General features: G+C 54.9%; 1 protein-coding gene across 1 annotated transcript; it reads right to left on the reverse strand.

Moving 5' to 3' along the window:
- Window positions 1-26,127, reverse strand: VANGL2 (VANGL planar cell polarity protein 2). Its single transcript, XM_032463910.1, has 8 exons — window positions 25,450-26,127; window positions 11,182-11,442; window positions 10,917-11,037; window positions 8,453-9,060; window positions 7,520-7,656; window positions 6,873-7,008; window positions 4,414-4,645; window positions 1-3,617 (listed from the first exon to the last, which is right to left on the reverse strand). The coding sequence occupies exons 2-8, from the start codon at window positions 11,250-11,252 to the stop codon at window positions 3,357-3,359; spliced, it is 1,566 nt and encodes a 521-aa protein (XP_032319801.1). The 5' UTR covers window positions 11,253-11,442; window positions 25,450-26,127; the 3' UTR covers window positions 1-3,356.
- Window positions 26,128-26,691: the final 564 nt, after the last annotated feature.

The raw sequence follows: 26,691 nt of genomic DNA on the forward strand, positions 1-26,691 counted from the left end.
CCCCACAAAAGTCAAATTTTTTATTTTATATAAAAAAAAATTTTGTACAGTTTTAGTTTCTATGTTTAAGAAAAAAAAATCCCTAAAATTGCAATAATGTTTAGATCCACTGCAAACTGTAAAAACAAGCTTTTTATATATTAAAAAAAAGAATTTACATTTTACAATTTTCTACATGCATGCACAAGGTCTCAGCTCTGTAACCCAAAAAAGGAAAAAAAAAATCTAGATCCAACAATGGAAAATTCTACATTTACAATCTCACTTGGAAGGAACTCAAAAAGTCCCCTTCCTTTCACGCACGGAAGAACAAATCACAACAATCATACACCAGGACCGAATCCATCAGCAGATGCTGCCCCGTGTGGAGGGCAGACGAAAGAGAAGACAGACAGACTGACAGACACCATGGAGGGGCAAGGGAGCTCATCCGGGCCCAACAGAGGAAAGAAGCACAAACATGGAAAACAGATGTTTCAGATGAGAAGGGATCCCAATGTCTCCTCACAGGTATTGAGTCGAGTTTGGAACAGGACTGAGGCAGGGATGGGTAGGTGAAGAGGCAGGGGCTGACATGGAGGGGATGGGGAGGAAAAGGAGAGACTGAAGGGAAATCAACAAGAAGAGAAACAAAGAGCATGGAGAGCAGCTGAAGAGAAAGTGCCAGTGGGGACAGCGGCAGAGTGGCGAGGTAGGTGGAGCACTGAGGCACCGTGTCCTGGTACGGAGGGAAGGAGGACGAGCCTTCTGAGGTGATGAAAGGGAAGGCCTGGGAGGTGTGGCGGGGGTGAGCCAGGGTGCCACATGGTCACAGAAAAGAGCACTGTTGAGCCCCAGGCACAGCATCCCTGCTGGTGGTGTGTGGGGTGGGGGTGGGAGCGAGTGGGCACACCCCACCAGGGAAGGATGAGAAAATCCAGCCTGTGATGGGACAGGCGGGTGGGGGACACTGCTCAGAGGGACTGAGGCAGCTGCGCGCCCCACAGCGGTTCACAGCATGAAGACAACTCCCCGTTTAGGAGACGCACAAGACAAACACAGCCGTACACTTGACAATTCATCCTGACATTTTAAAAAATAATAATAACAATAATCAAAGAAGACAAAGATACCACAGTTCTGACGCAAAGGACCAAACACAACTATTCTCAGTCACAGCCCTTAGTGCTTCGAAAGAGAGGTGGGGGGGGAATTTCTTTTTGTTTTAGGAAAAAGGAATGAAAAAATCACAGTGATTAAAAACATGGCAGGTTCTTAAAATAAACACTCCCCCGCCCCTAACCCAGGGCAGCAACCATGATCCCAAATACTTTCCCTTTCCCACCCCAACTCGTTCCTCAAACACATCCCACATTCCACTCCTGCCCACAAAGGCAGTGACCCCAATCACCATCCAGGCCCCATTTTCCAGGATAGTGAGGTATTCAGAAATGTGACCCAGAAGGGACTCCTCTGAAACCAGGCCTTGAAGAGAAGAAAAAATACCTTCTCCGGAACCCCAGGACAGGACATGTTTCACTCAGGCCTATCCCAAAACCCACAGCCCCAGCCCACAGCTGACCTCGAGGCCCTGCCTAAGTCAGCCCCCTGACCCACCCTGGTGTGGACAAAGCACGTACTGGCTGAAGAGCCCTTCTCCGTAAGTGGTGTGTGGGCAGATGTGCTTTTTCAGAAAGGACAACAGGAGAAGCAATCACCAGGCTCCATAAGGCCCAGGGCTGCCACTACACCTAGGGGAAGCCTCCCTGGTAAGAGGCCAATGCGGATCTTAGCCCAGGGTGCACGCTGCAAGGCCAGACCAGTGAGTTTTCCAGGGGAAGGAAGGGCCTGTCAAGGGGCAGTGTGAGTTGCTTTGAGGACTGGCCCAGGGGGCTGCTCCAGCCACCAGAATGTTCCCCCACATGGGTTCCGGATGGAGGTATTCAGGTACTTCTTAGTTCTATCTCCCTTGGCCAAAACTACAGAATTTAAAGGTGTTTGATTTAAAGGCTCAGAGTTACATTGAAATTAAGTATTAGAAGTCCAGCGAATTTCCTCAAAATGAAACCAAAGGTTCTCAAGAATTCAGACTGGGCGCAAAGACTATGGGAGCTAAAAGGGATGAGGGGCTGAGTACCCATCAAAGGCAGCAATCTCGGTCCCTCACCCCAACACAGAGGGAGACCAGAGCCCAGAAAACCAGGCAGGGAGGGGAGGGGGACCCTGGCCGGCCAAGGAAGAGACCCCTGAGGCAAAGAAGTGGACTTAAGGCAGGGGGTGAGGAGGAGCTGCTGGCTCCCCCCCCAAGAAGAGATGAGGCAACAGGTCTCTGGAGCTGAGAGAAGAGACAGCAGGACTGGGGGGGGCTGGTGAAGGAAAGAAAAACGTTCATCTAAGACCACTGGCGGGGGCCAGGGTCTGCAAGCCACTAATTCCGCACAGGAGTCTACGTGCCGTCCTTCCCTGGGAACAGGGAGATCCGCCCGATCACGCCAGAAACAAAGGTGCAGGCAGGTTCAGAGGGTGGGGGTCAGTGATGTTCACGGGGTCTCTCCCACCCTGACCTCAGGGGCTGCCTAGGAAAGACCCATTGGATGGAAGGTACTGTCCCCCAGAGCCCAGGAAAAGTGGCCACAGAGGGGTCCCGCCTGTTTGCCTATGACCACACATGGCCACACAAATCAGAAACAGAAGGTGGAGATTTCAGGGTACAGGATGGGATCCTCCCTTGCTCTGAATATGTGTGGATGGAGGAGAGAGGCTCTAACAGACAGAAGTGAATGACCTGGCAAGGAAGCCCTCTGGGGATGTGTGGGAGGATGCACAAGGATCTGTGCCCATGAACTCCAGGTTTGCCGCGGGTGGGGTGAGCAGGCAGGAGGAGCAGGTCCACCTGCCGCCTGGAGGCCGCAGGCAGCGCTGCCCAAGAGTTTGGCACCATGCTCTCTGGAGTCAGTCTATGTTCCCAGAGAAACCCTTTGGGGGGCCCTGGAGAGAACTGCTGCAAGAACCCTGGGTTCGAGAGTGGGGCTCAGGTGGGCCCTGTGCCCTTGGAGAAGAGACGGTCCCCGGGGGAAAGGAGAGGGCGAGAGGCACTGATTCCTGCAGTGCCTGGAGCGATACAAAAGTGAGGGGGTGAAATAAGGGGGAGGGAACGTCCCAGGTACCGCTGACAGCAGGATGGCTCTCCAGGTTCATGTGGGGTAAATAAGGAAGGGGGAGGAGACAGGTTGGGTGTGAGGGGAGTTAATTCAAGTAAAAAAAAAAAAACCAGAGCAAGAGGAAGAAGGCGGCAGGAATGCGGCAGGGCAGAGAGCCAAGCCCCCAGCACCGCCCTCAGGAGCCCCCGGGTCTCCCACTCCCCCGCTGGTGCACAGTCACACCGAGGTCTCAGACTGCAGCCTCATGACAAACTTGTGCGACTTGGGATCCACAAATTCCTCAGAGAGTTTGAAGAACGGGACCTTCTTGGTGCTGACCACCAGGCTGAAGTCATGGCGTTTCAAGAGGAAAACGATGCCATCCTTGAGCCCATTGGTCACCGGCTCCTCGCTCACCAATGTCCACTGTTTGGCCAGCCAGCGTTCCTTGTGGTACTGGATAGTTGGCCCGGCCGCCAGGTACCGCTCCAAGAAGGCCTGAGGAGGGGAGAAGGGACTTTGCAGGAAGCTCTCCCACCCACCTGCCGTCCTCCACCCCCAGGGTACAGATTCCAAGGATGACCAAGATGTCCCCAGGTGCACTGTCTGCATACGGTCTTGGAATGTTAGAGGAGGAAGGGGCCCAAGATCATCTGCTTCAAACCCTTGTTTTATAAATGAGGGAGCGGGAGCCCACAGAGATGATGTGGCTCTTCAGGGTCGAGCCTGGTACTCAGGTCTCCCGACCCCTCACCCTCTGCTCCTCCCCAGCACCATGCTGTGACCAGGGCAAGTCCTCCCTCATCCTTCCTCTCCCTGCTGCTCATGTGAGTCTGCACTCGAAGAAAGCTAAAGGTGTCACAGTTAAAGTGCCACATCTTTAGTCACCTGATCCCCAAGGATGGCTCAGGGAAGGCAATTCTGGGGAGCTGGCCGTATTGCTGAAGGGTGGGAATGGCTCAAAAAGAGCACAGAGCAAAGAACACCCAGTGGAGGTGAGGGGGAAAGGTGGGACTTTGGATCGGGAAGTTCCAGAGGCCCCGCAGAGACGAGCAATAGGTCTCAGCCATTCCCGAAACAGTCCTGAAACTCCCTCTTCTCCTCGCTACCTAAGAACTTTACTCCATGCAGAAATGGGGTGGAGGGCGTAGGGATGAGAGAAGAGACGATAAGGAGGTGGAGATGAGAGGGGGTGGAGGATAAGGCAAGAAGTGAGAGAATAAGGGAGAAGGAGGTGAAAAGGAAGGGCCAGAACTGGGGAGGAGGAAGGATGCCGGGAGCAGAGCCCGCCTACCTTGGGCGTCATGTCGTGCGTGATGCAGAACTCCAGGTGCTGCAGGATGCTCTCCATGGTGTGGTAAGGCTGCTGCTTGGTGGTCCGAAGGTACTTCTGCATGGCACGGGCCATGGATGCGAAGATGGCCTGGGCTGCCTCCCGGGGGTCCATCACCTCCCTGGGGTTCTTCTGCTCCTCTTCCTGCAGCCGCTTAATGTGAGTGAAGGCCTCCTCCACTGCCACCACAAGCCTGGGGGACATGAGGGGTGTGGACCAGATGTCCACCTCTCATCTTACCCCCAGCTTCAATCCTCCAGCAGCCTGAGTGAGGCCAGGCCTCTGTGCGCTCCCTGAAGCCACACACACAACTGGAGCCAAGAACCGGGCTTTGGGAGCTTTGTGTGTGCATGAGAGTGCGCATGTGTGTGGCTGAGGGGAGGGGAAGGGTTTTCCCCCAACTAGAGATAGGAGAGCTCAGTGAGCTCAGCCCAGGGACCCAAACAGGACAATTTAGTGTCAAACCCAGACAGACAACTATGGACCCAACCCTATAAAAAGCCTTCTTAATTAAGACCCTCAGATTGCACTTCAGTGAGTAATAGATACAACTACGACGAGATGACAGATGTCTACTCAACCATGACAGCCTGGGCAACCTTGATCAGTACCTGGGGTGGGCCAAGGCAATGCAAAAACTGTGCTACAAATCAGGAAAGAAAAAGTAAACAGTACAGAAAATGGGCCCAGAAGTGAACAACAATTCATAAGAGACCTGAAAGGCTGACAGACAGATGGACTAGTCACTGGATACTAATTAGACAAAGGATAAAAATGCTAAAAAGGTACTACTTATCTATCAAAATGGAAAATATTAGGAAGATGACTATAATCTAAATATTGGTTAGGATGGGAGTATTCTCCGAATACTGTGTGGCGACAAGATGCAACAAACCAGATATTACGGACAAGGGGGAACCTCAAAAACACAGTGTGAGGGGGAAGCAGGAAAAAGAAGCCAATTTATGTTAAAAGCATAGAGGCACACAAACCCACATGAGTACCCGGACACCCAGAACCGGGGGACTCAAAGTAGCTCAGGATGGGATTCTGGGCTAAGATAATTTGTGGATGTGTGAGTTCACCAGTGTCTCTGTTTATTCTTTTGCTTCCCCTGAGTGTCTCAGTAAAGTTCCTTTCGGAAAGATCCTTTTGTCTCAGGGTGAACTAAGGGAAGAAGTTTTCTCCGGGTTACAACCAAAGTAATGGAGAAGGAAAGGGTCCCCTGTGAACCAAAACGGTGGTGGCAGCACAGGAGATCCAAAGACCTTAGTCAGAGCAGAGGGGAGAGGAGGCAGGGAACACTTCTGGTTTCCTTTCCCGGGGCCTTCTCTGAGACAACTGGAAACTTGCTGGAATGTCACAGAAATGGGGCTGCTGATCTTCGATCTACTGCAGGGACATCATCCCCATGTAAGGACAGGGTAAGAGCTACCTTCCTCCCTGGAAGCCTGGAGCTCATGTGGGAGGAAGAGTAGAGTCCTGAAACCCTCTGCTCCTCCCCCCGTGGCGATCCTGACAGACCAAGGTGGGTCCTAGCAGTAGTAAGACCAAGAGAGATTCTTCAGGCATCACCTAGGTTCACATAACAATGTGAACACGAAAAAGGGAGGAGTGAGGACAGTGTTTAAGAATTCACTGAGATGTGAGCACTAGGAATCTCATTTTTTGCAGGTAAAAATGTACCATCTGCCGAGCAAGCCCACAAGATCTACTGGAAGGAGGCCCAGGGTAGCGTCAGTCCCCGCTGCTGCAGGGGAGGCTCACGTCCTTTGATGGTCCCCACCCCACTGTGTAGGCAGAATTCAAACGCCCCCCTCCACCTCCACCAGATCCCCATCCCCTGGTTATTCAATAATCTCGTCGCAGTAAAAATCATCATCATCATCATCATCATCTCAGTATGTTTTGCCGATGTAATGAAAGTGCCAAGTCAGTTGAATTTAAAATAAGGAGATTATCCTGGCAGGCCTGATCTCATCACATGAGCCCTTTGAAAGCAGTTTTCTCTGGCTGGTGGCAGATGTCAGAGAGAGACCTGTTCCTGCTGCCCTCAAGGAAACAGTGAACTATTTATGGGTCCAGGTGACTGGGAACCAATTCTGCTAATAACCAGTGAGCTTGGAAGCGGACCCAGGCTCAGATGAGAATTATCTTGATCTCAGTCCGTGAGACCTGAGTGGAGGGTCCAGCTCACATGCACCTGACCCTCGGGACTGTGGACCCATAAATGTGGGCTGTTTTGCGGCACTGAATTCCTGCTGACTGGTCAAGGCAGCAACAGAGAACGGAGGCACACACCCCACCCGCATCACCATGGCTTGTAGAGTTCGGCAGTTGCAGAAGCCGGGTGGTCTTCCTCTCCCCAGCCTATCCGCACCCAGCAGCCCCCCGTGCCCCCTCGTCCCCCAGGGACCCACCTGGCCCTCCGCTTGCGCACCCTCCGCTCGTGCTCGGCCTCCTCGTAGTAGTACTCATTGTGGCTGTTGTCCCGCCTCCGGGCAGCCGCCGCGATCACAGCCCGGGACTGGCCCGTGGAGTTGTTGGTGCTGTTTTCTGCACAGGAGCAGGAGACACAGGGGATGGTCACTTTGGAGCGTGGCCTTGATTCCCACTCCAGGAAGTCTGGAGCCAGCAACCTGACCCGTCCAGAGGAAGCCGTGTCCACCCACCAGCAGTACCTCCCAACCCCAGCCCTCCTGGCCGCGTCTAGGAGAGGCCCACAGGGAAGCAACAAGGAGAGGATTGGAGGGCAGGAGTCCTGCACACGTTCCTCCCCAGCGCAGGAGATTCTGGAGCTCAGAGAGCGCGGGCTTAGGATCAGGGCTGATGAGCGGATGCAGAGGAGCCAGATTAAGGGGACACACCGTAGCATAAAGGGACAGCAAGTAGAATCAGCAGCTAAGACCAGCCACCTGGAGTCAAGGGAAATGACAGAACAGAAGGGACTGGGACATGGGCTAGGGAGAGGAGAAAGCAAGGGAGAAGGGTGAATGAGAAATGGGAGCAGGAACTTGGGAGTCCTGCCTGGGAAGCCAGCAGGAGGCGGAGGAGCAGGGCTGCTCACCCTCTCCGAGGGAATACACCTTGAAGCCAGACACTTTCTTGGCCAGGACGGACTTGGGCAGGTTGAGGAGGGCAGGGTTGTAGACAGGGAAGTCATGGTAATACTTCTCCAGGATCCACACTGCCACGCGCTGGATGCTGTGGGGGAGACGGCAGGAGGGGGAGGGAGAAGGGACAGACAAGGGGCGCGGGGGAAAGGACACATCAGGGCAGGTTGGCAGGGCAGGAAAGGACACAGGACAGGGACAAGCTGCTTCCAAGAAGCCTGGCTCAGGGCCTGAGGTCTACTTACCAGGCTCCCAAGCCTTCCCCAGGGCTGGGCCTGCTAGTCCTTCCCTGCCACACTGAAGCCCAGGGGAGAAAGGGCATTGGGCAAGAGTCCCCAGCCAAGGGTCCTCCCCTCCAGCATTCCCCCCAGGGTTTGCCACAGGACCAAGAGGTGCTACTGAAACTCTGGATGGCCTGGGGAATATCCTGCCCGCAAGCCTGGAGAGGCTAAAGAGATCTCTTCATTATCTTTTCCTCTGGGGGGGTCCCTCCTCTGGCCAGCTCATCTCAGTGACCACTCACTGAGTGCCCCCAAGAGGCTGTGCCTTCAAGAAAGAGCAGGAAAAGTGATTCCAAAAAGGCCCTGTTCACGCCCCACACCGTTCTCCTCTTTGGTCCATCCCTCTCTAAGATCCCCAATCTTTAACTGTCTGTTCATCTGTTCACTCCCAACTTGTAACTCTCGCCCCAGGCTGCTCCAGGACTCTGAGTATGACCCCTCCATCAGGCAGCAAACGCTGTTGAAAACCTACAACGTGCAGAGTACACAACTCCTTCCCACACAGCCCTCTTACCAACCCCCTCCAGCCCCACCATCACACCTTCCTGCCCGACAGTCCCCCGGCCTCCTCCCCACGCCCGTCCACCTGCTCCCACGCGCCCATACCTGAGATGGCCCACGTTGTAGAAGCGGCTGGCCCCGTCGGTGGAGCGCACCACCTTGAGTGTGAACTGAGGCTGCAGCTGGCGCAGCTCCAGCAGGACCACGGCCAGGTAGTGCACGAAGAGCAGGGCGTCCACCAGCGACACGGCAAACTGCACCACGCCCTGGTAGCTACGCTCCCGGGCGTCCAGGATGCGCACGCCATAGAAGAGCCAGTAGGAGACGACGAGCAGGAAGACGAGCACCATGAGCAGGGCGCGCAGCACGAAGACACGGGGCAGCGAGGCCTTGGGCCGGCGGAAGAACAGGGCCCAGCTGCCCAGCAGCAAGATGAGCAGCTTGAAGGCCACAGAGATGAAGAGGCCCTCGCAGGCCGTCCCACACGGCTCCAGCTCCTCCCGCCACAGCAGTGGGGGTAGCAGCAGGAAAGCCAGAGGCGTGAGGAAAGACAGCAGGGCCAGCGTGGCCCCCGCTGCCACACCCAGGTGCCGGGAGCAGTCCAGCGGGACACTGTCCTCCATGTCCTTGGCGATGCGTGTGAGGTCATCGTGGGAGATGCTGTGCTCCGAGGTGCCTGTTACGACTGTGGTCGTCTCCCCCCAGTTGTCGTCCTACAGCAGGAGGGGCCGCAACAACTGATGGGGAGAGGAGAGGAGAGGAGGAGGAGGGAGGAACACAGGAGAAAAGGTAAGAGGAAAGAGGACAGAAAGAAAGCACGAGAAGGGAGAAAGAGGGTAAACAACAAATATGCAGCCATCGATGTATTTACCAAGCTCCACTGACTGCCTAAGCCTGGTCCCCGCAGGGATGGGATATCTGAGACCTGGGCCCTCGGGGAGCTTCACGCCGTCAGTGAGATAGGAAAAAACTGCAGGTGCACCCTCGGAGGAGAGAGTACAAGACAGTCGCCAGGGAGCTGCTCAGCCAGTGACTGGGATCGGAGGTCAGACTGGCCAGGCAAAGCAGGCAAGCTTGAGCGGCCACCTGCAAGACCAGGCTACGCAACAGGCATCTATTCCCCAGGTATCGAGAGCCACCCAAGGTTTCTGGTTAGAGAGTGACCTGACAAAAGCAGCGTGGTGACAAGAAGGTGCTGGGAGGAAGGGATGAGGAAGGCAAGTGACTACTGCAGGGCAAGCGAGACACAGTGCAAACTCAGGGGCCGACTCTACTGGGCCACCTGAATGCCCACAGAGGCTGCCTGTTCCTGGAGGCAAGTGCGTGGATAGGCTGAGGTCCCCAGGTGCCCTTCTGAGTGTGGTCCACTCAAGCTGTTTCTCTGCAGAGGCTGAACACCACCCTACTGAGGAGCCCCAAGACCACCAGCGGCCATCAGTGCCCACAGGCTTAACTCAAGGACAACCTGTGGACATGGAATCACATTCTGACAGCCTGGGGATTCAGGCTACAGGACTGAAATGCAGGATGGGGAGGGTAGGAGACAGCTTAGCATGGTCAGTGACCAAGGGTGGAGGAATCTCCTCTCTGAGGACAGGAGAAGAGTCTGACCTGAAGATGGAAAGTGGAGGCACTGCCTGCTTTCAGCTCAGGGAACCCTAGTGTGACCCCAGCCACACTGCCTACGCTCTCCAAGCATCAAGGGCCTGGTCACAGCAACAGATGAGCTGACCATGTCTCAGGGTCACTTCGAGAATTCAAGAGGCCAGGTCCCCGGGAGAAGACAAGATTGGGAAAGAGGGAGAAAGAACGTTTCCTTCAGGTACTGATCTGCTCCCAAGACCCAGGAATGCCCAGTGTGTCACAGGGAAGTCTTATGAAGTCTCCACGTCCCTAAGATGCTCCCAGGAAGAAAGAAAAGGAGGAACAAGACATGAGCAACCTCAGGGTCATCTCAAATCCTGCCTCTTTTCTAGTCAAGCACTGTATTCTGCCTCCGGACCTCTCTACCAGGTGCGTACAGTGGGCCAGAGAGGTTAGAGCAGGAGCAACATGCTCATGCTCACCCTGTCCTGGAGAACTCTCTTCCAGGGACCCCCTCCACCTCCCAGCCTCACTTCTCCTCCCTCCCCTTTCCCCATCCACTCGGCCTGCACCTCCTCTAAGACCAAGTGTTGCTATTCCACAGGCCTACACCAGAGGGCGCAGGAAAGTCCATGCCTTTAGGTTCAAGGAAAACTTAGGGCTGCCACGCCCCACCCACCATGGCCCCCCAACTCTAGATTCCCAGGCTGTCTAACTGGCTGGCACGAGCCCAGGCAATTCCCCTGACACAGCCCAGGCCACTTCACCTCTCCAGAGATAAGGAAAGAAGAGGCTGCTGCTTCCAAAGGGATCTCGGCTGAAATTCCCTGAATTCTACTGAAACAGGGTCCTACTTTGGGACACAAGTTGCCCTCCCTGATCTGCCCTCTGTCTGAAGAGACCCTCCCTTCTCCGATGGACCTCCAGCTTTCCCAAAGGGCAGTCTGGAAACACCTGACCCAGACCTCATCCCCTCAACACTCACCCGCTCATCCCCTCGCGTGGACTCGTTGTCCAGCAGGGGCTCCCCTGGAGCCTGGATGGTCACTGACTTGTCCCCACGGCTCCCGTCTCGGCTCTTAGAGCGGTGTCGGTCCCGGCGGTCCCTGCAGCAGCAGGAAGCCAAGGAAGAAGGCCCACAGAGGTCAAGGGGAGGACCCGGGTTCCTCAGCAGCCATCCTCAGCCCAACACCGCTGTGTATGCCCCCACCCCTACCCCCACCGCTTGTGTCGCCCCCACACACACCCACCTGTGCTTGCGGGAGCTGCGGGAGTGGCCCGACTTGTAGGAATAGCCGGAGTACTGGGACTCGGTGTCCATGGCGTCTGAACGCCGCGCCTTGTAGCGCTCCAGGGCCACAGGCTGGGGCCTTTTGGGGGGGCCCACTGCCACCTCCTTCAACACCGGCTTCTTCAGGCCAAGAGGCACCTTCAGGAAATCAACCGTCACCCTGAGGGACTCTATTTTGCTGGACGGGTGGGCTTATCTCAGAGAAAATCAAGCAGCGCTCCTGAGGAGAGGAAGCAGCTGGTTAGGGGCAGCTGGGGCGCCCTGTGGGCTCAGGGCACAGAGGAAGGCCACCCCCAAAAGGCAGCGCAGGAAGCTCTGGTGAGCCTCGCCACTGCCTGAGAACATTCCACCCAGGTTCCTGCTCTGTCCATTGGGCCCAGTTCCTCCTGCCCTGCCTCCTAGAAAGAGCACCCCTAGACTATGTGCCAAGGGCTCAGGAGTGGGGAAAGAACGGCCAGCAAAGGCCATCCAGAATGACCCAACCCTGGACTCCCTGCAGGGAAGAACCAGACAATGCTTTCTCATTCTCAGCCGGGAAACTAAGACTTGGAGAGGGCAGGTTCTGGCCAGGCCAACTGGCTAGAACAGTGGAAACCTTAGCAGAAAGCAGTGGCTTCCATCCAGAGGCTACCCCAGGCCTCTGCTTTCCCTCCACTCATTTTCCTCCCACTCACAACTTCTGAGTGTGCCCACAAGGGGCTGCCTGTGACTGCTTCTCTTGGCACGGTCTCCCAGCACCTACGTCAAACACACCCATAGTTATTGCCAGGTCAAGCTGGCTGCTCCCCTTGAGGCTGTGTGCGTGTGTGCACGTGCGGCAGGGGTGAGGGAGGGAAATTACAGATAACACTGGGTGGGGGCGGGGGCAGGAGGAGAAGGCGAGTAGAAACCATTCTCCAAAAACGTAACCTCCTGAACTAGGTAAGGTCAGGAGCTTAACTGGCTATTTGTGGGCTGAGAAGCAGCATCTTTCTTCTGTACTTTCACCCTCTAATTCTGCAGAGGAGCAGGACCTCTCCTCCCCTCCTCCCTAACCCTCACCCAAACCCTGCTCATTCCTCAGAGCCCAGCCCCCATCCCCTCACAAAATCCCCCACCCACCCCAGCATCCTGTGTTACATCTTCCCCTCTGACCCTGACGCCCCCCCTCAATCATCATCACCATGCACTGAGCGGTTATCTCCTGTCTTCACTCACTGAGTCATCAGGTCTTTCTTTGGCCCCTTCTAGGAACCACGTGCCCTGCTAGGCCCTGGGTACACGTGCTGAACAGACCCTGAGTTTACAGTCCAGGGGGGCAGGTGTGTGCTAAACAAGTAAACAGGTGAGGATAAAGGACAGACTACATCAGTGATGAAAGGAGAACAAGGAGGGGAGCCCGACAGACAAGTCTGGGGGGCGGGGCTACTTTAAACTGAGGGGTTCTGAAAAGTCTGGGAAAAGGCCAGCCAAACCAGAGGGAGAGCAGGGGTTAAGCAGGCAAAGGGGAGGGGAAAGCAGAGCAGAGCATCATCCCTGGGAAGGGAGAGAGAGGGCAGCGCAAGGTGAGGGAAGAGCTTGGGTTTTATTCTAAGAGCAATGGAAGCCTGCTATGCAGACATGGATTAGAAAGGGAGGAGGGGGGAGCAGAAATAGAGACAGGAAAGAGGAGACTGCAGTCGTGAGTTGGAGCTGCAGAAAGTGGCGCGAAATAGTCACGGTTGAGACATACATTGGTGGTAGGACCCACAGGCCCTAATGGGGACTGGCTGAAGGGGAGGGGAGTGTCAAGGTCTCTGGCCTGAGCAAGAGAAGAGGTGGTAGCGGCATTAGCAGGGGGAAGACTACGGAGGAAGCTGGTGAGTTAGGTTTCCAGCGTGCTGAGTTCACGGCTGTGAGACAGGCAGTCAAACAGTCAGCTGGGTGTCAGAGGAGCCGGATTCAGAAAAGAGACTGAGCTAGAGATCTGGACGGCGTGCAAGGTCAAGGGAATGGCCAGGATCACCCAGGGAGAAGGTTAAATAAGAGGTCCCTGAGAACCCCAGTATGTAATCATGCCCGAGGAAAGGGAGCAGGCAGAGGGGCTGAGAAGGCGAGGCCCGAGGAGTATAGAGGCCAGAAGAGTGGGGTCTCATACAGCCAAGAATTAGAGCATTTCCAGGCAGGAATAAAACCAACCAGGTCAATTACATTGAGAACTAAAATGAGTTTGCTTTATGGAGTTGTTAACTTTTCTCCAACTAAACTGAGCCACCAGTAACTTGAGAACGAGAACCATGATTGATACGTATTTGTATCCAGCACCCTCCCGTGGGCGCACAGCAAGTAACCGATACCCACCTAGTAAATGAATATGCCTCTCTGACTCTCAAGGGAAACTGCAGCGACTGTAGGGAGATGAAATCAATGCTGCACCCATTAAATTATCCGCCTAACAGAGTTATCCGGAGGCACGCCACGGCTTAGTGATATTTGTCCACGTCCTTACGTCAAGGCCAAGTGTCTGATAGAGACACACTTAGGGAACAGAGACTTAATACCTTAACCTAACCCTAAACCCCACCTTTGCCACAAACAAACCCTGTTCATCACTGCCTGCAAATTGCACACTGGGCTCCTCTGCTCCGTCTCTTAAGAACCCATTCTTCTGGTCTAGCCCGCGATGTAGTTCAGACACATCACCTGCATCTCTCTTGCTGTGGTTCAGCCTATTCTTCCTCGTCCTCCTCCTAAAACCTGAATTTCACCAGGAGGTTCAAAGGGAATAAGTGGGTCACAGAGTGAGGGGGTGGAGGAGTAAAGAGGGAAAGGACTGCTGTGGACTGGAGTCTAGACAGAGACACCAGAGCCCAGACTCTCCGTCTCCTCAACCTGGATTCTCATGTCTGCCAGAGCCAACAGCAAAAAGACCCTGGGATTTGCACCCGAGGATCTGAGCTCAAAACCTAATTCTCCCATTAGCAAGCTGTGGGATCACGCACAAGTTACTTAACATCTCTGTGTTTTGCAGCCTGGTAGGCTCATCGGTGAAATAGGAGAAATGATACACACTTCACAGGGTTGCTGTGAGGATCCTGGGGGTAAAAGAAGTACTTTTATAAACTGTTCAGCTAGTAATAAGTTAAGCAATTAATACACTCTAGCTCTAGGATCACTCATCCTCCAACCCCCAGACACTTCCTCCGAGACTTGGGAAAGAGGTGGTATAAATAAATCCTGCTGCTTTGTATGACTAAAGTCCCCCCCCACCCCCCCACACACACTCTCTCTCTCTCTCTCCACTGACCAGAACCACCACTTCAAACACACCCAGGAGGGAAGCTGATGCCATTGTGTTGCCCCTACAGATAAATTTCAAACCAGGCAAGGGTGCCAGTCCCCTCCCAATCCTTTGTTCTGAGCCGCTCCAGCCTAGAGCTCGCTGCCTTCCTCCCAGCCACTTACTAAAGAACCAACATAAACCCTGCTTGCCTGGCCTGCTTCTCCCACCTCTACCAATCCAACTCAAGGTGCCCAGAAAACACCAAAACAGTGCTCCTCCCTCCCCTATCAAACAGAGGGGCCAAAAATGAACCCACTTTCTGAACCCCTTGCCTGCTGTCCCCTCAAGGACCCCAGGGAACTAATCCAAGCACCATGGGGAGGGATGGGAGGTGAGCAGAGGCAAGGGCAGAAGTTCCCCTCGTTTAATCAGTCTCAGGAATGGGGGTTTGGAGGGTCTCCCGGGTGGGCAGCGTTCCCAGGGAGGAGAGTGGGGGAGGGGATCACTGCATGAGATCAACAAGTGGAAATGTGGGAGGCAAGCCGGGATGGGGAGGGAAGTCCGGACTGGTGCAGGGAAGGGAGGGCTCTGGTGTTGGGGGGTGGGAGGCTATAAAAGGGAATGTGTCCCAGTGCTTTTCACCTTGCCCCCACCCCGCCCAAGACACACAAGCACACTCACTCAGTCCCCTGTTCAAACCAACCATGGATTATCTGGGGTTAAAAAGAGGCCAGAGAGGAGAGAGGGAGGGAAGAGAGAGCCTGTCACAAAAAGGAGACCCTTCTCCCCTCCAAAGCCTTTCAGAAATAAAATTAATGGAATGTGTCTCAGTATCATCCTAAGGGGATTGGGGGGAGAGAGTGGGGGGGCTTTTGTCCCTGCTGCCCAGCTTCTCCCACATTGATCACCATGGCAACCAAAGCCCCCTGTTGCCTAGGTGATGGCAGCCAGGTCCTGGAACCCATACCCAGCATCCAAAGGGAGAGAGGTTATAGAGATTGGGGGGGTAGGGACAGAGGGGTAGAGAATGGGGTTTCTCCTCTGGCAGCCCCAGCTTTTGTATGAGCTTTGGGATCAGGTTTCTTCAGGAAACAATCGGAGGCCTCTGGAAAAAATACACTCAGAACCTGGCAACAGGCAGAGGGAGCAAGGCCCTGGGCTGTGGGTGGGAGGCCTGGAGGGGAGAGGTTGGTACTGACCAAAAGGCAGACCAAGACTAGACCCTTCCCCACTGCCGCGCTTGCAGGGGCAGCTCAGGTGGATAAGGCCTTGGGTGTAGATGCTGGCACCCCCAGGCAAGGTACACGCTGAGGACCGATGACTGGGCAGCAGGCAGCTGTGGTCACCACCTCCTTCTCCTGCTGCTCTAGCCAGGGGCCACCCTACCACCCAGTCCCTGCTCCTTCAGGCCTGGAGATGGGGAAAGGAGGCAGAGCAAAGAGGAGGCCATGGACAGGGCTGGGGGAAAGCACTGTGGGAGTAGGGCAACTGGGCCAGAGAAGAAAGTGGGGAGGAGGCAGAAACAAACAGGCACCAAAAAAGGGTGCCTGCTGCTCTCATCCCTGCGGAGGGCAGGGCTGGGAGCCCCGGGCCAGAGGTGCAGCAGAAGACGCTGGTCAGATTGCATTCTCCCCTTCAAAGAAGTTCCCCTGCTCAGTCGTTTTTTTTTTTAAAACTGTGCAGTTTCTTTATTGATACTAAACATATACAAACCTGAGTAATCACTTCCACAAAATGTGATTTGTGCCAGAAAGCTGTGACGCCTTCCAGACCACAGTCCCAGCAGGTCTGTGAGGGGGACGCGTCATTTCACCTTCTAATAAGCAAACACACCAGTGATCCCAGGCCCTGATGTTGGTTTACAATTACATGAAAGGGCAGTGCGCCAGCTGGAGGCGGGAAGAGGATGAGAAAGAAGACAGGAAGCCAAAAGTTTTTCTCCGACAGGGGCAGTGCTCTGATAGGACCATTTTTTAAACAAATGGCCTTCCTCTCCTCAGGCCAGGATGAGGTAAGGGTGGTCCTGCCTGGACACAGGGAAACAGGCATAATCACCTCTTCAGACCCCTCCTTCAGAGGAGTCTGTGGACGCTTGCCCATTAAAGGTCTCTGATTCCTATAATCCGAAAAGTACTGAATCACTATGCTGTACACCTGAAACTAGCACAATACTATAAATCAACTATACTTTATTTTTTAAAAAGGTCTCTGATTCCTACACAAGAGCCTGGGTGTTACTGCATATGCCCTGCGCCCCCTCTTTCCATTACAGCCCACAGGAGGTGTGGACATATGGGCCCCCAGCCTCGTGGCTCCTGAAACTTCCCCCACCACAGCCCCAATGTCCAAGGATATCACTGTAAGTTCCACCCCAAGTGCTGGATGCCCACCCTCCTGGGTGGCACCAGGAGTCCCATCTCCCAGCCCAGTATCCAAGGAGCTAGATGTCTCTCCAGAGAGACAGCGCACCTTGCCAAGTTATCAGCTAGTGAGAGGCAAGGCAGATTCAAAGTCACAACTAACTGTCCCTCTTAAGACGCTTGGTTTTTCCTCTTTGCCAGTTTCATAGGTGTGCTCAATCCAGGCCACTCGGTCAGACGCTGGTGGAGGCAGAAGGTGTCTGGGGTTGGGGGAAAATGCAGTACTTAACATGCTCCCATGGAGGAGAGGGTCCCAGTACCTCTGACTGAGCCCACATCACTCCCCGCACCCCCGTCTCTCCCACAGAGAAGACAGCAGATTGACCCACCCAACTCTCAGCACGTTCCAGCGCTGAGCTGGAAGAGGCCTTGGAGGTGCAAACCCAGATTTTAGAGATAAAAAAGCAGGGCCCAGAGAAAGAAAGCGGCTAGCTCATGGTAGAACATCTGAACAGCCGACATCAGAAAGCCTCGGTTGTTAGAAAGACCTCGCTAACACCTTGACTCTGAGACATGTTCTTCTCAGAGTGAGATCGAGTTCCTCTATGAGCCTCCTTCCAGACTCCGGTTCTTGGAAGAGCCAAGACTATAAGAAGGCCAGGATAGGAGAGAATTCACTGACTCCTGCCCCACCTCTCTTCCCACCAGTGACAAAGGGTCAGAGACAAGAAAGGCCTAAGCTAAGACAGCTGAAACCAAAGAGCCCCTCTGCCTATAAAGGGTGGTTTCTGCCCTCACTCCTGCACCACTCCTGACTGAGGAGCTTGACGTTCCTCCATCATTCCCATCCCGGCTTACACCACAGACGAGCCCCCCATCACCCCAGGATGCCCATGCTCAGGTTCTGCCTACCACAAAAAGAGGCCCTAGACCAAAGCTGAGATGGACATTGTGCCCCCGCCCTCATTCCTGTACCCTGAAAGTGTCCTTGGATGACAGGGCTGTCCAGCAGGCCAGGGAGAATGGCTGGATCTCAGTGGACTGAGTGGTAGGAAAGAGTCCGACCCAGGAGTCCAAAAGCTGGCACCACGTACGCCCCCGCCCTGCTAACCAGGCACTCTCCCAGGACAGCCCCAGACATGAGCTCACCATCCTTAGGGCCCCAGGGCAGGGGGCAGAAACCCTCTCCTCACTGGGCTGAGTAGCAGGGGAGGGGCCGGACCTGGGTCACCCAGACAGTCTAAGCTTCCAGAGCAACTGTTCAGCACCGAGACCCCAGTGCAAGGAGCAGTGCAGGGGAGGGCCCACGGACTGGGCTCCTGGCCAGGATACCTGAGCTTGCATTCTAACTGAAAAGGAGCTGGGGACGCCAGAGCCAAGCCCCTCTCCACTACTTCCTTAATTTCCCTCTATCTAAAGCAGGGGGGCAGGCTGAGTACCCTCAAATCCACAGACACTTAAACACAGACACACACACGTGTACACCCACACTCATATTCCCCCTCTGAAACCTGGAATGGCTCCTGCCTGCCCCACCCAGCTCCACCCACCCCGGCCGGGCAGGTTCTGTAGAGACCTGCTCTGCCTTCTCTCTGGCACCCCTCGCCCCCACCCCAGCTCTCAGAAAGCCCCTGCCCCCAACACACCGCACACATACAAGCATACGCTCGTGCACAAACCCCATAAAGCCTCACTCCCTGCCTCCCCCAGACCCATTCCCAGTCAGCCTGGAAGGGAACACTGGGCGGGAGGAAGGAGTGTGCGGTAGAAAGGGTGAGTAATCTCTTTGGCATCTGTCCCAGGTGGAGGCCAGAGGGGAGACAGGATGCTAAGCTGGTGAGAAGGTAACCAGGGCTTCTAGATGCCTGGATGCTCTGTTCCATTCTCACCAATGAGCAGGCCCTGCAATTCCCACCCACCAGGGTCTGAGCATCTCCCTCCCTCAGCTGGGGCAGAGGACTGGCCCCTACCTGCCCACCTGGCAAGCTGTGGAAGAGCCAAGAAGGAAAACAGCACAGTGACAAGAGAAGGTGGACAAGCTGTGCTGACCCCCAGGCCAACTTCCTGTGCGCTCCACACTCCCGCCCTCATGGAAAACAAAAATGCCTCGGCCTCCTCACAGCCTAGGGAGGCCTCAACGATCCCTGACGCCAAGAGACTTTCAAAGCCTGCTCACCCGGCCCCCACCTTGGAACAGAAGCAAGTAGAAAGCAGCTGGCAGGGGAGCCGGCCAAGCTCAGGTTTGCATGTGGATGGGGAGAGCTGTGACGTGGGGACACTGGCGACCAAGGCCTGTTTGTGTCAGGAAAGCATAGGTGGGCCTGAGGTGTAACTAGGAGTGCGGGCGGCAGGCCAGGGTCTCCCATTCTGAAAACCTTCTCCTGCTTCAGTCCAGAGCCTCAGATCTAGTAAATCATCCAGTTCTTACATAGAGAAACCTGAGCCAGCCGACAGGCCCAAGTGCCAACCAACCTCCACCATCTTGACAAACCCACCACCTGAGGTTTTCACTCTTTCTAAGGAGCCTCAACATCCCCCAGCCCTTACATCTGCCACCCCGCTCCTGGAGGAAAGCAGGTGACAAAATGAGTGCTTCTGTTCACAGCTCGGTTGTTTTTTAAGTTACTGCATTCACACCTCGGGCTCAGCACCTGTTCCTGGGCAGCCCCCACCCTCCCTGAAAAGTCAGAGCCCCTCTCCTCAGACCCACACAAAAACACACACTGTCTCTTCCAACCAGACTAGGGGAGCCAGGAACCCTCCGGTGAAACACTCTGGGGTCTGAGGGATGTTGTTAGGGGGTTGCTGGAAAATTCTACAGACAATGAGGGCAGGTCCCTTCCAATCACAAACAGGACTCCATGGGTTATGGTGTCAGGAACCCCCACGTGTGAAGTAACCCAGCAGAGAGGAAGAGGCCAGGTCCCAGGGAGGTTCTGCCCAGGTGGCAGGCCTGCCCCAGGCTGCTGACAATGGGGTGCTCCCCCTGGAAGACCCCACTCCCCCTGCAGACTGACCCCTCCCCTCGGGGGTAGACTTCTCTACTGCTCAGGCTGACATCTGGACTCAGGTCTGCTTTTCAGGAGACAGGGTAATTATTCAAGATTAAAGGCAATAGGAGCAAAACCTGAAGTAAATGAAACGAGAGCAGAGCAAAGTGGATAGAGCACTTTGAGAAACAGAGGAGCAACGACATCAGATAGACCTGGCCCAGACTCTTAGGGGCTATATAACCTTGGATGAGTCACTCACCTTCTCTAAACCTCCGTTTTCTTAGCTGCAAAATGGGGATAATGGTGCCAACTTTAGAAAGTTGAGTTTTCAACAAAATAATGTCTATCACGGAGTCAGACTCATAATAGATGCTCGATAAAATGTTAGTTCCCACCTCTTTCTCCTATGGAGGGTGCCCAGCCAATCCCTTTTACTCCCTGATCATATAGCCTCACTGTGAGAAGCAAGACCCCACTCAGAATAAGATGGAACCAACACTTTGGCTATAGTGTTGGCCCCAGGTCCCAAATGACGGCCCCTCTCTTAGACCACACCCACATCTGAGAGAGCAGCCAAAACCTCTCACCCACTCTGTCTCTTTCGTCAGGGGCTCCTGGATTCCCCCAGCCTCTCTTCCCCTCCCTCCTTCCACATTTACAGTGGGGCAGGGCCTGGGCTCTAATCACCTCCCAGGCTCCTGCAGACCCCAGGCCCAGCTGTGTGTGGAGTGGTAGGAGAAGGGGGCCCCAAGCCTCTGGCCCACTCCAGCCCCCAGCTTCTTCCCACTCTCTCCTCTCACTGCCCCACCCTGATTACCAGGATATCCTCAGCTCTGCTGACTCTAAGCCCACTTCTCCCAAACCCGTTCCCAGCTATCATGTCTGTAATTACCAGCCTCACCAGGGGCATCAGACAAACACAGCAACACCTAATTTCCAAAGGGCTCCACCATACCAGGCCTCTGCCTCCTACTCTGTTCCATGCAAGGTGGAGAAAAGGAGGGAGAGATTCTTCCTGACCCACCTTATTTTTCTCCAGATCACAAGAGAGTAGGTGACAGAAGGTTGCCCAAGTCAGATCAGCAAGAGACAGGATAAAACGGGGACAGCTGCTGGGGAACGGGTGTGAGTAGGATTTACTCCCAGGCCCCTCCTTCACCTCTGCTACCAACATCTCCCCATGAACAAGGCTACCCACCTGGAGAGCGTGAGAGAAATTTCAGGTCAATTCAGAGAGAGGGGAATTTGATGCCTAGTAAAACAGGAAGATGGGTACCCACACAGACAAAAGTAGGTGTATTCAGGAGGGAGCTGCCCAGGAAAGAGGAGGAAGGAGCAAGTTTTTAAGTCTCATCCCCCACCCAGACCCTGGGAAGAGTAACATCCCAGCCTCTTCTCTCTCTAATACTTCCATCCCCACCAACCACAAAGGACTTCCTTTTATAGGCAGGGAAGCTGAGGCCAAATCCCCAGTTAATTCTTCAAGATCCAGTAATACCGAGTTGCATGTGGTTCACAAACACCCCTGTTCCTTGTCCCTCATGCTCAGCCTCTACCCACAGCACCCTCCTCAGTCCCCTCCCTGCCTGCCCAGTTCATCCTCTACACCCAGCTATGGCCCATCCACGTGGTGGAATATGATTCAGCCATGAAAAGGAGTGGAGTTCTGATGCTACAACATGGATGAACCTTGAAAAGATTATGCTAAGTGAGAGAAGCCAGACACAAAAGGTCACACGTTGCATAATTCCATTTATATGAAATATCCAGAATAGGTAAATTCATAGGGACACACTACAGATTGGTGGCTGCCAGGGGCTGGGAGGTAGGGAATGGGTGCAGGTTTCCTTTTGGGATGATGAAAATGTTGTTAGATAGTGGGGGTGGTTGCACAACACTGCGGGCAAACTAAGTGCCACTGGTCATTTTAAAATGGTTAATTTTATGTTACGTGTAATTTCATCTCAGTTAAAAAACATCCAGCTAAGGGCACCTCTCCTCCAGGTACCTTCCCTGACACCCACGCCAGGACCAAGCATTCTTGCTCTGTGCTCCGGCGGCCTCCTGAACACACCTCCATATAGTACTCACAGGGTTACAGTAAAGCAACCTGTTTATGCACGTCTCCCCTGTGAAAGCCCATCTTATTCATCCGTCCATCCCCTGTGCTGTACACAGCACCTGGCAGACAGCAGGCAGTGCCCAACACGGTCTGCCAGAAGGAGCACAGAACCAAAGCCTAGCTCTCCTCCCCAACCCAGAACTTGCCCCTTAACAATCATCAATCAGAAACCCAAACCCTTCCAGCTAACGTTTACTGAGGGCTTGCCCATGCGCCAGGCACTGTGTGAGGTGCTCTCTATATATTACTTCATTTAATCCTCATAAACCTAGAACTAGGGCCTATTATTAACTCCATTTTACAGATGAGGCTTCAAAAAGTTATCTGTCCTATCTGAGGTCTCAGAACTAGGAAGTGGCAAAACCAGAACTTAAGAGCAAGCTGAAACCCAGGGAAGGAGGCCACTGGGAGCAGGGGAGCGGGGAACCTGGGGTTCCTAGAGGAAGGCCCAATCTGGGATGAGAGGATGGTGTCTTAAGACATCTAAGAGGCTGGGTTTTAAGAACTTGCCCAATGTCACACTCTTAAGTACAAATTCCAGCCGACTCTGTTGGACTCTTCCCTTTGGCCTCACAGTGTGGGGAGCAGCTCAGGGAGGAACAGTAAAGAAGACTAGAGACCCTCAAACTCAGAGGGGATGAGGGGGGGTCCCAGAGCCCTTCCCTGTTCCCCTTGAAGCTTCTGTAAGCCAAGTTCACACCCCTTTAACGGGAAGGACCTCTTGGAAACCAAGTAAGCAGATAAAAGTCTGTCCTGCTCTAGGGCCAGGGAAAGGGCCCTTCCTCAGACCTCAGAGGAGCAGAAGGAGCAGAGAGGGCACATCAGAGAGGCTGGCCCTGGGAGAATGAGGGGACAGGAGCAAGACAGAGGAGAAGGAGGGGCCAACGTGGCCACCAATTCCAGTCTGAAGTACTTTCAGGAGCGGCCTTTTCTAGTGTCTGACCACAAGTCATCCTCCTTGGAAGAGCACGGCCCCCACCAGTGTAGTACATCACGCATGGAGGGAGGGGACAGACGTAAACAAGGTACCGCACAAGGCCAGAGCACACCGTCCCGGATGCACGTGCCTCACTTGCCCTGGGAGCCCTACCCACCAGACAGGTGTTAGGTTCAGGGGAATCATGCTTTTTTTTTTTATCCAGCCTTTTCCCTCTCTGCCCCACCCCAAGTCCCAACATTTTCTAACTCCTACAATTCTTATCCTGAGGGCTTAGGAAAGGTGGGGGAGCCCTGAGGGCTTAAAGAGAGTACATTCCGATTTCACATTTAGGGACTCCCATTAGGGAATTTCTCAGAGACCCCATGCATTCACAGCCTCAGCTCCTAAAACTGGGTGCTTTGACCCAACCTCTGACAGGAGGAGGAAAATGGCTGAGAGTGAGAATGGGCAAACAAGGCATACTGACCCAAAGATGGCGAGCCCCTTCCCCCTTCATCCCAAAGGAGAAAAGAAGACAGAGAGAGAGGAGGGAGGGAGGGAAGGAGGGAGGGGTGGGTGGGGGAGAGAACATGTAGGTGCTGCTTCTCTGGGGACAGATACACCCACTTCCGCACTACGATGACAGTACAGCCTTCAGTGGGCGCCTGCCCTGTCCCCAGCACAGGGACATCTGCCCTTTTTGTAAGCTCAGCCCCTATTCCTCACCCTCATATCCTGCCCCAGACCACAGCTCCATCCCAGTCTTGTTTCTCATCAGGAAAAAGGGAAACTGTGTGATAAACTACACAGACACGCTTGCAGAAAGTACTGAAGAATCACCCCTGCTGCCCTCCCCAGAGCTCCCAGGCTACCTTCTCATGGGTCAGAGAACCCAGAATGTTCTGTACCAGGTCTCAGTCCTCAAGCCAGCTCCTCCCTCCTGCCTCCAACCCATACCCAAATCCCTAGACTCCTCAGGGACTGTAGGCTCCAAGAGGCAGGGCAGAGTTGGTGGGTTCTGAAGCCGCAGACTCCAAGATGGCTTTATAAGAGAACTGTGGCCTGAGGGGGCTGAACTCAGGATGGGAAGCCAAGAATGTAGCCTCTCCAAGCACTAGAACCCAATCTACGACAGGGGGATGGACGTCCTCTTTATTCTTCTCCCTGACGCTTCCAATCCCCCAGATTCCTCTAGGACTACAACCGAACCCCGTTCTCTCTTTCCCACAATACACATCCTTGTCTAGAAAAGCCCACCTCCCAAAACAGGCGCCTTGTAAGACGGCCCACTCACTCCCACCCACAAGTCTCAGGTACGTAAGGCGCTGCCCTCAGACCAGGGCAGGGCCAGCCGAGAAGCCTCAGAATGCTCCAGACAGCCCTCCTTTGGGGCTCTCTGCCAGGAAAATCTGCCTGCAGAGGCAAATGGTAGTACCCCCTAACACACACTCAGAAATACACCCACCACCTAAGGCACACACTGGTACTTACCTATCAACACAGGTTACACAAGAGAACACATTCACTCACACCCCTTCCCAGTACGGAGATACACACACACACACACACACACACACACACACACACACACACACACACACACACACACACACACACACACACCCCTATTCAGGTATGCCCCATTCTGCTCTTCCATACTCACCTTTCCCAGTACCTGCATATTTCTTTCCAATAAAACCCTCCCCAGATCACACACATAGACACACACCCCTTCCCCAGAGCATACACATAAATACATACAACACACCGCAGATGCATGGTCAGCTGCTCCTTGGCTGCATACACACTCAAGGCACAGAAAACACCTACGTCTCCAAACCCAGGGGCCCACCTGCAGGAACACGCAGCTCGTCAAGGCGCACATATACACACACACACAAAAACAAAGAATCACGCACACTGATGTGCCTCCAAGCCTTTAAAATTCACTAATGCAGAGCCCATAGTCCCCCAAAAGCATAAATATGAGTGGGGAAAGGGAGCCCGGTGCCTGTTCCCTGGGCCCCGAAACACAGTGCCCGGGTCTCTGGCCTCCAGCCCCATCTTCGAGCTGCACACACACACCCTCTACTCTTCTCGGGCGGCTCCCCAGACTCCACATCACACCCTGAACGCATACCTGCCCTTGTCCCCCCTCACACTCCTGAGGCTTGTATGCACCCCTAAACACCCTCGCCTTGCCAATACCTCCAGACTCCGATCCTTCCACTGCCTCTCCCCCCACCTTCAATACACACTCCCAGTCTCCGGCTTCAACCGGCTCCCCTGGGAACATTAAGGCCCCCGCCCGAGCCCCGGGCCCAGGAAAGTCCCTGGCTCTCCAGGCCTGGGCTCCGCCCCCTCCCCACGCGCCCCTTCCTCTCCCCAAAGTTGGGGGGCACTCCGCGGTGCAATGGGGGCACCGACCGGAAGGGGTTGCCCTGCGCTCCCCTTCCCCCATAAGCCACCCCGCATACTCGGGGGCCGGGCACCCCCTGGCCCCTTGCAAGATTGTCCCCCCTTTCTGTTTCTTTTTTCTTTTTTTTTTTTTTTCTGCAAACTTTGCCCGCGCCCCCGCGGCCCGGCACTCACCCGCCGCTGCGAACTGCCGGGTGGGCTCGGCCGGCGCCCGGCTCGGCCCGGCGCCTTTGTATCCGCAGCGCTCCGGGTCGCTTGGAACTCCGCGCTCCCGGACGGGCAGCACGGACGATGGGAGGTGTAGAGGGGGGCTCCTGAGTCTGGTCACCCCCTCTCCGTCCCAGACCGCTGCCTCTTCCCCCTCAGGGCCCCGGGGGACAGGGGGCCAGGGGGGAATGAGGGGCGCTCAGGCTCCCATGGCGGGACCGAGGATCAAGGAATCAGGGATCAGGAATCAGATCGGGAGCCGGCGGAGAAGGGGGGAGGGAGCGAGGGGGAGGGGAGAGAGCCCAGGGGGTGCAGAGGGCGGGGGAGCGCGCGCTCCCGGGTGCCGCCTCCCGGCTGTTCCCACAGCTGCCGCCACTCCCGCCGCCGCGTCCATTGTCTGCGGCCCCGCTCTTCCCCCAGCCGACGCCCCCCCAGCCTTTCGCCTCCAGATGCCCGGCGGCCCTTCCAGGATCCTGGGAATCGCCAGCGGGGCTGCGACCCCCGCCCCGAATGGCGGTCAGGGGGATGCCTCGATTCCTGGCCTGGGACCAGCCCGCAGTCCCTCCTGGGGTTGTTTTCCTCAACCCGCCTGCCGGAGACCGAGCCCCCAGACCCCCGGGGACGGCCGTATTCAGTTCGTTAGGGCCACAGACCCGCCTAGACGGAATCCAATGAAATCTGGGACGTGGATAGATTGATTTTTTTCCCCTCTAGGGTTTCGAGAAGAGTTATTCCTGATTTTAATTAGTGGCAAGAAACGCTCCCTTCTTCCCATGCATACGGGGATTTCCCTGACACCGTCACCACCATATCCCCCCCCACACCCCGCTTCCAAAAATAATTTAATTACTCGGTGTTCTAGCTGCGAGCGGCGACCGCCCAGTCAGTCTGGGACGCTCCTTCATTAACACTTTTTTCCTCCCCTCTGGTTTGAGCGTTGGGATTAATTACAAAGGGAACCCTGCCCTGGGGGAGTGGGGGAGTGGGGGAGGGGAGACTATGAGGGAGCCAGGGAGTTTGGATGGCGGGGGAGAGAGGCCCTTCTCCCAGGAAACCTCCAAGTGTAAAAATGCATTGGCTTAACCCCAGCCGGCCGGGCTCTGGGCCCCAGGGGTTACAGATACCTTGGAGTTGATGGTACTACACAGGGATTGCAGGGTATCACAAGCATCCGACGTAATCAGCATGTCTGCCTTCCTAGAGTATGCC

This window comes from Camelus ferus, chromosome 21 (genome assembly GCF_009834535.1).
Source record: "Camelus ferus isolate YT-003-E chromosome 21, BCGSAC_Cfer_1.0, whole genome shotgun sequence".
NCBI lineage: Eukaryota > Metazoa > Chordata > Mammalia > Artiodactyla > Camelidae > Camelus > Camelus ferus.

Bases quoted from the DNA above. Each gene is read 5' to 3' on its own strand.
- VANGL2 (XM_032463910.1), bottom strand. From the start codon at position 11,252: ATGGACACCGAGTCCCAGTACTCCGGCTATTCCTACAAGTCGGGCCAC. The intron at 9,061-10,916 runs GTGAGTGTTGAG...CTCCTGCTGTAG, and splicing joins CCACGCGAGGGGATGAGCGG to GACGACAACTGGGGGGAGAC. The intron at 7,657-8,452 runs GTATGGGCGCGT...TCTCCCCCACAG, and splicing joins TACAACGTGGGCCATCTCAG to CATCCAGCGCGTGGCAGTGT.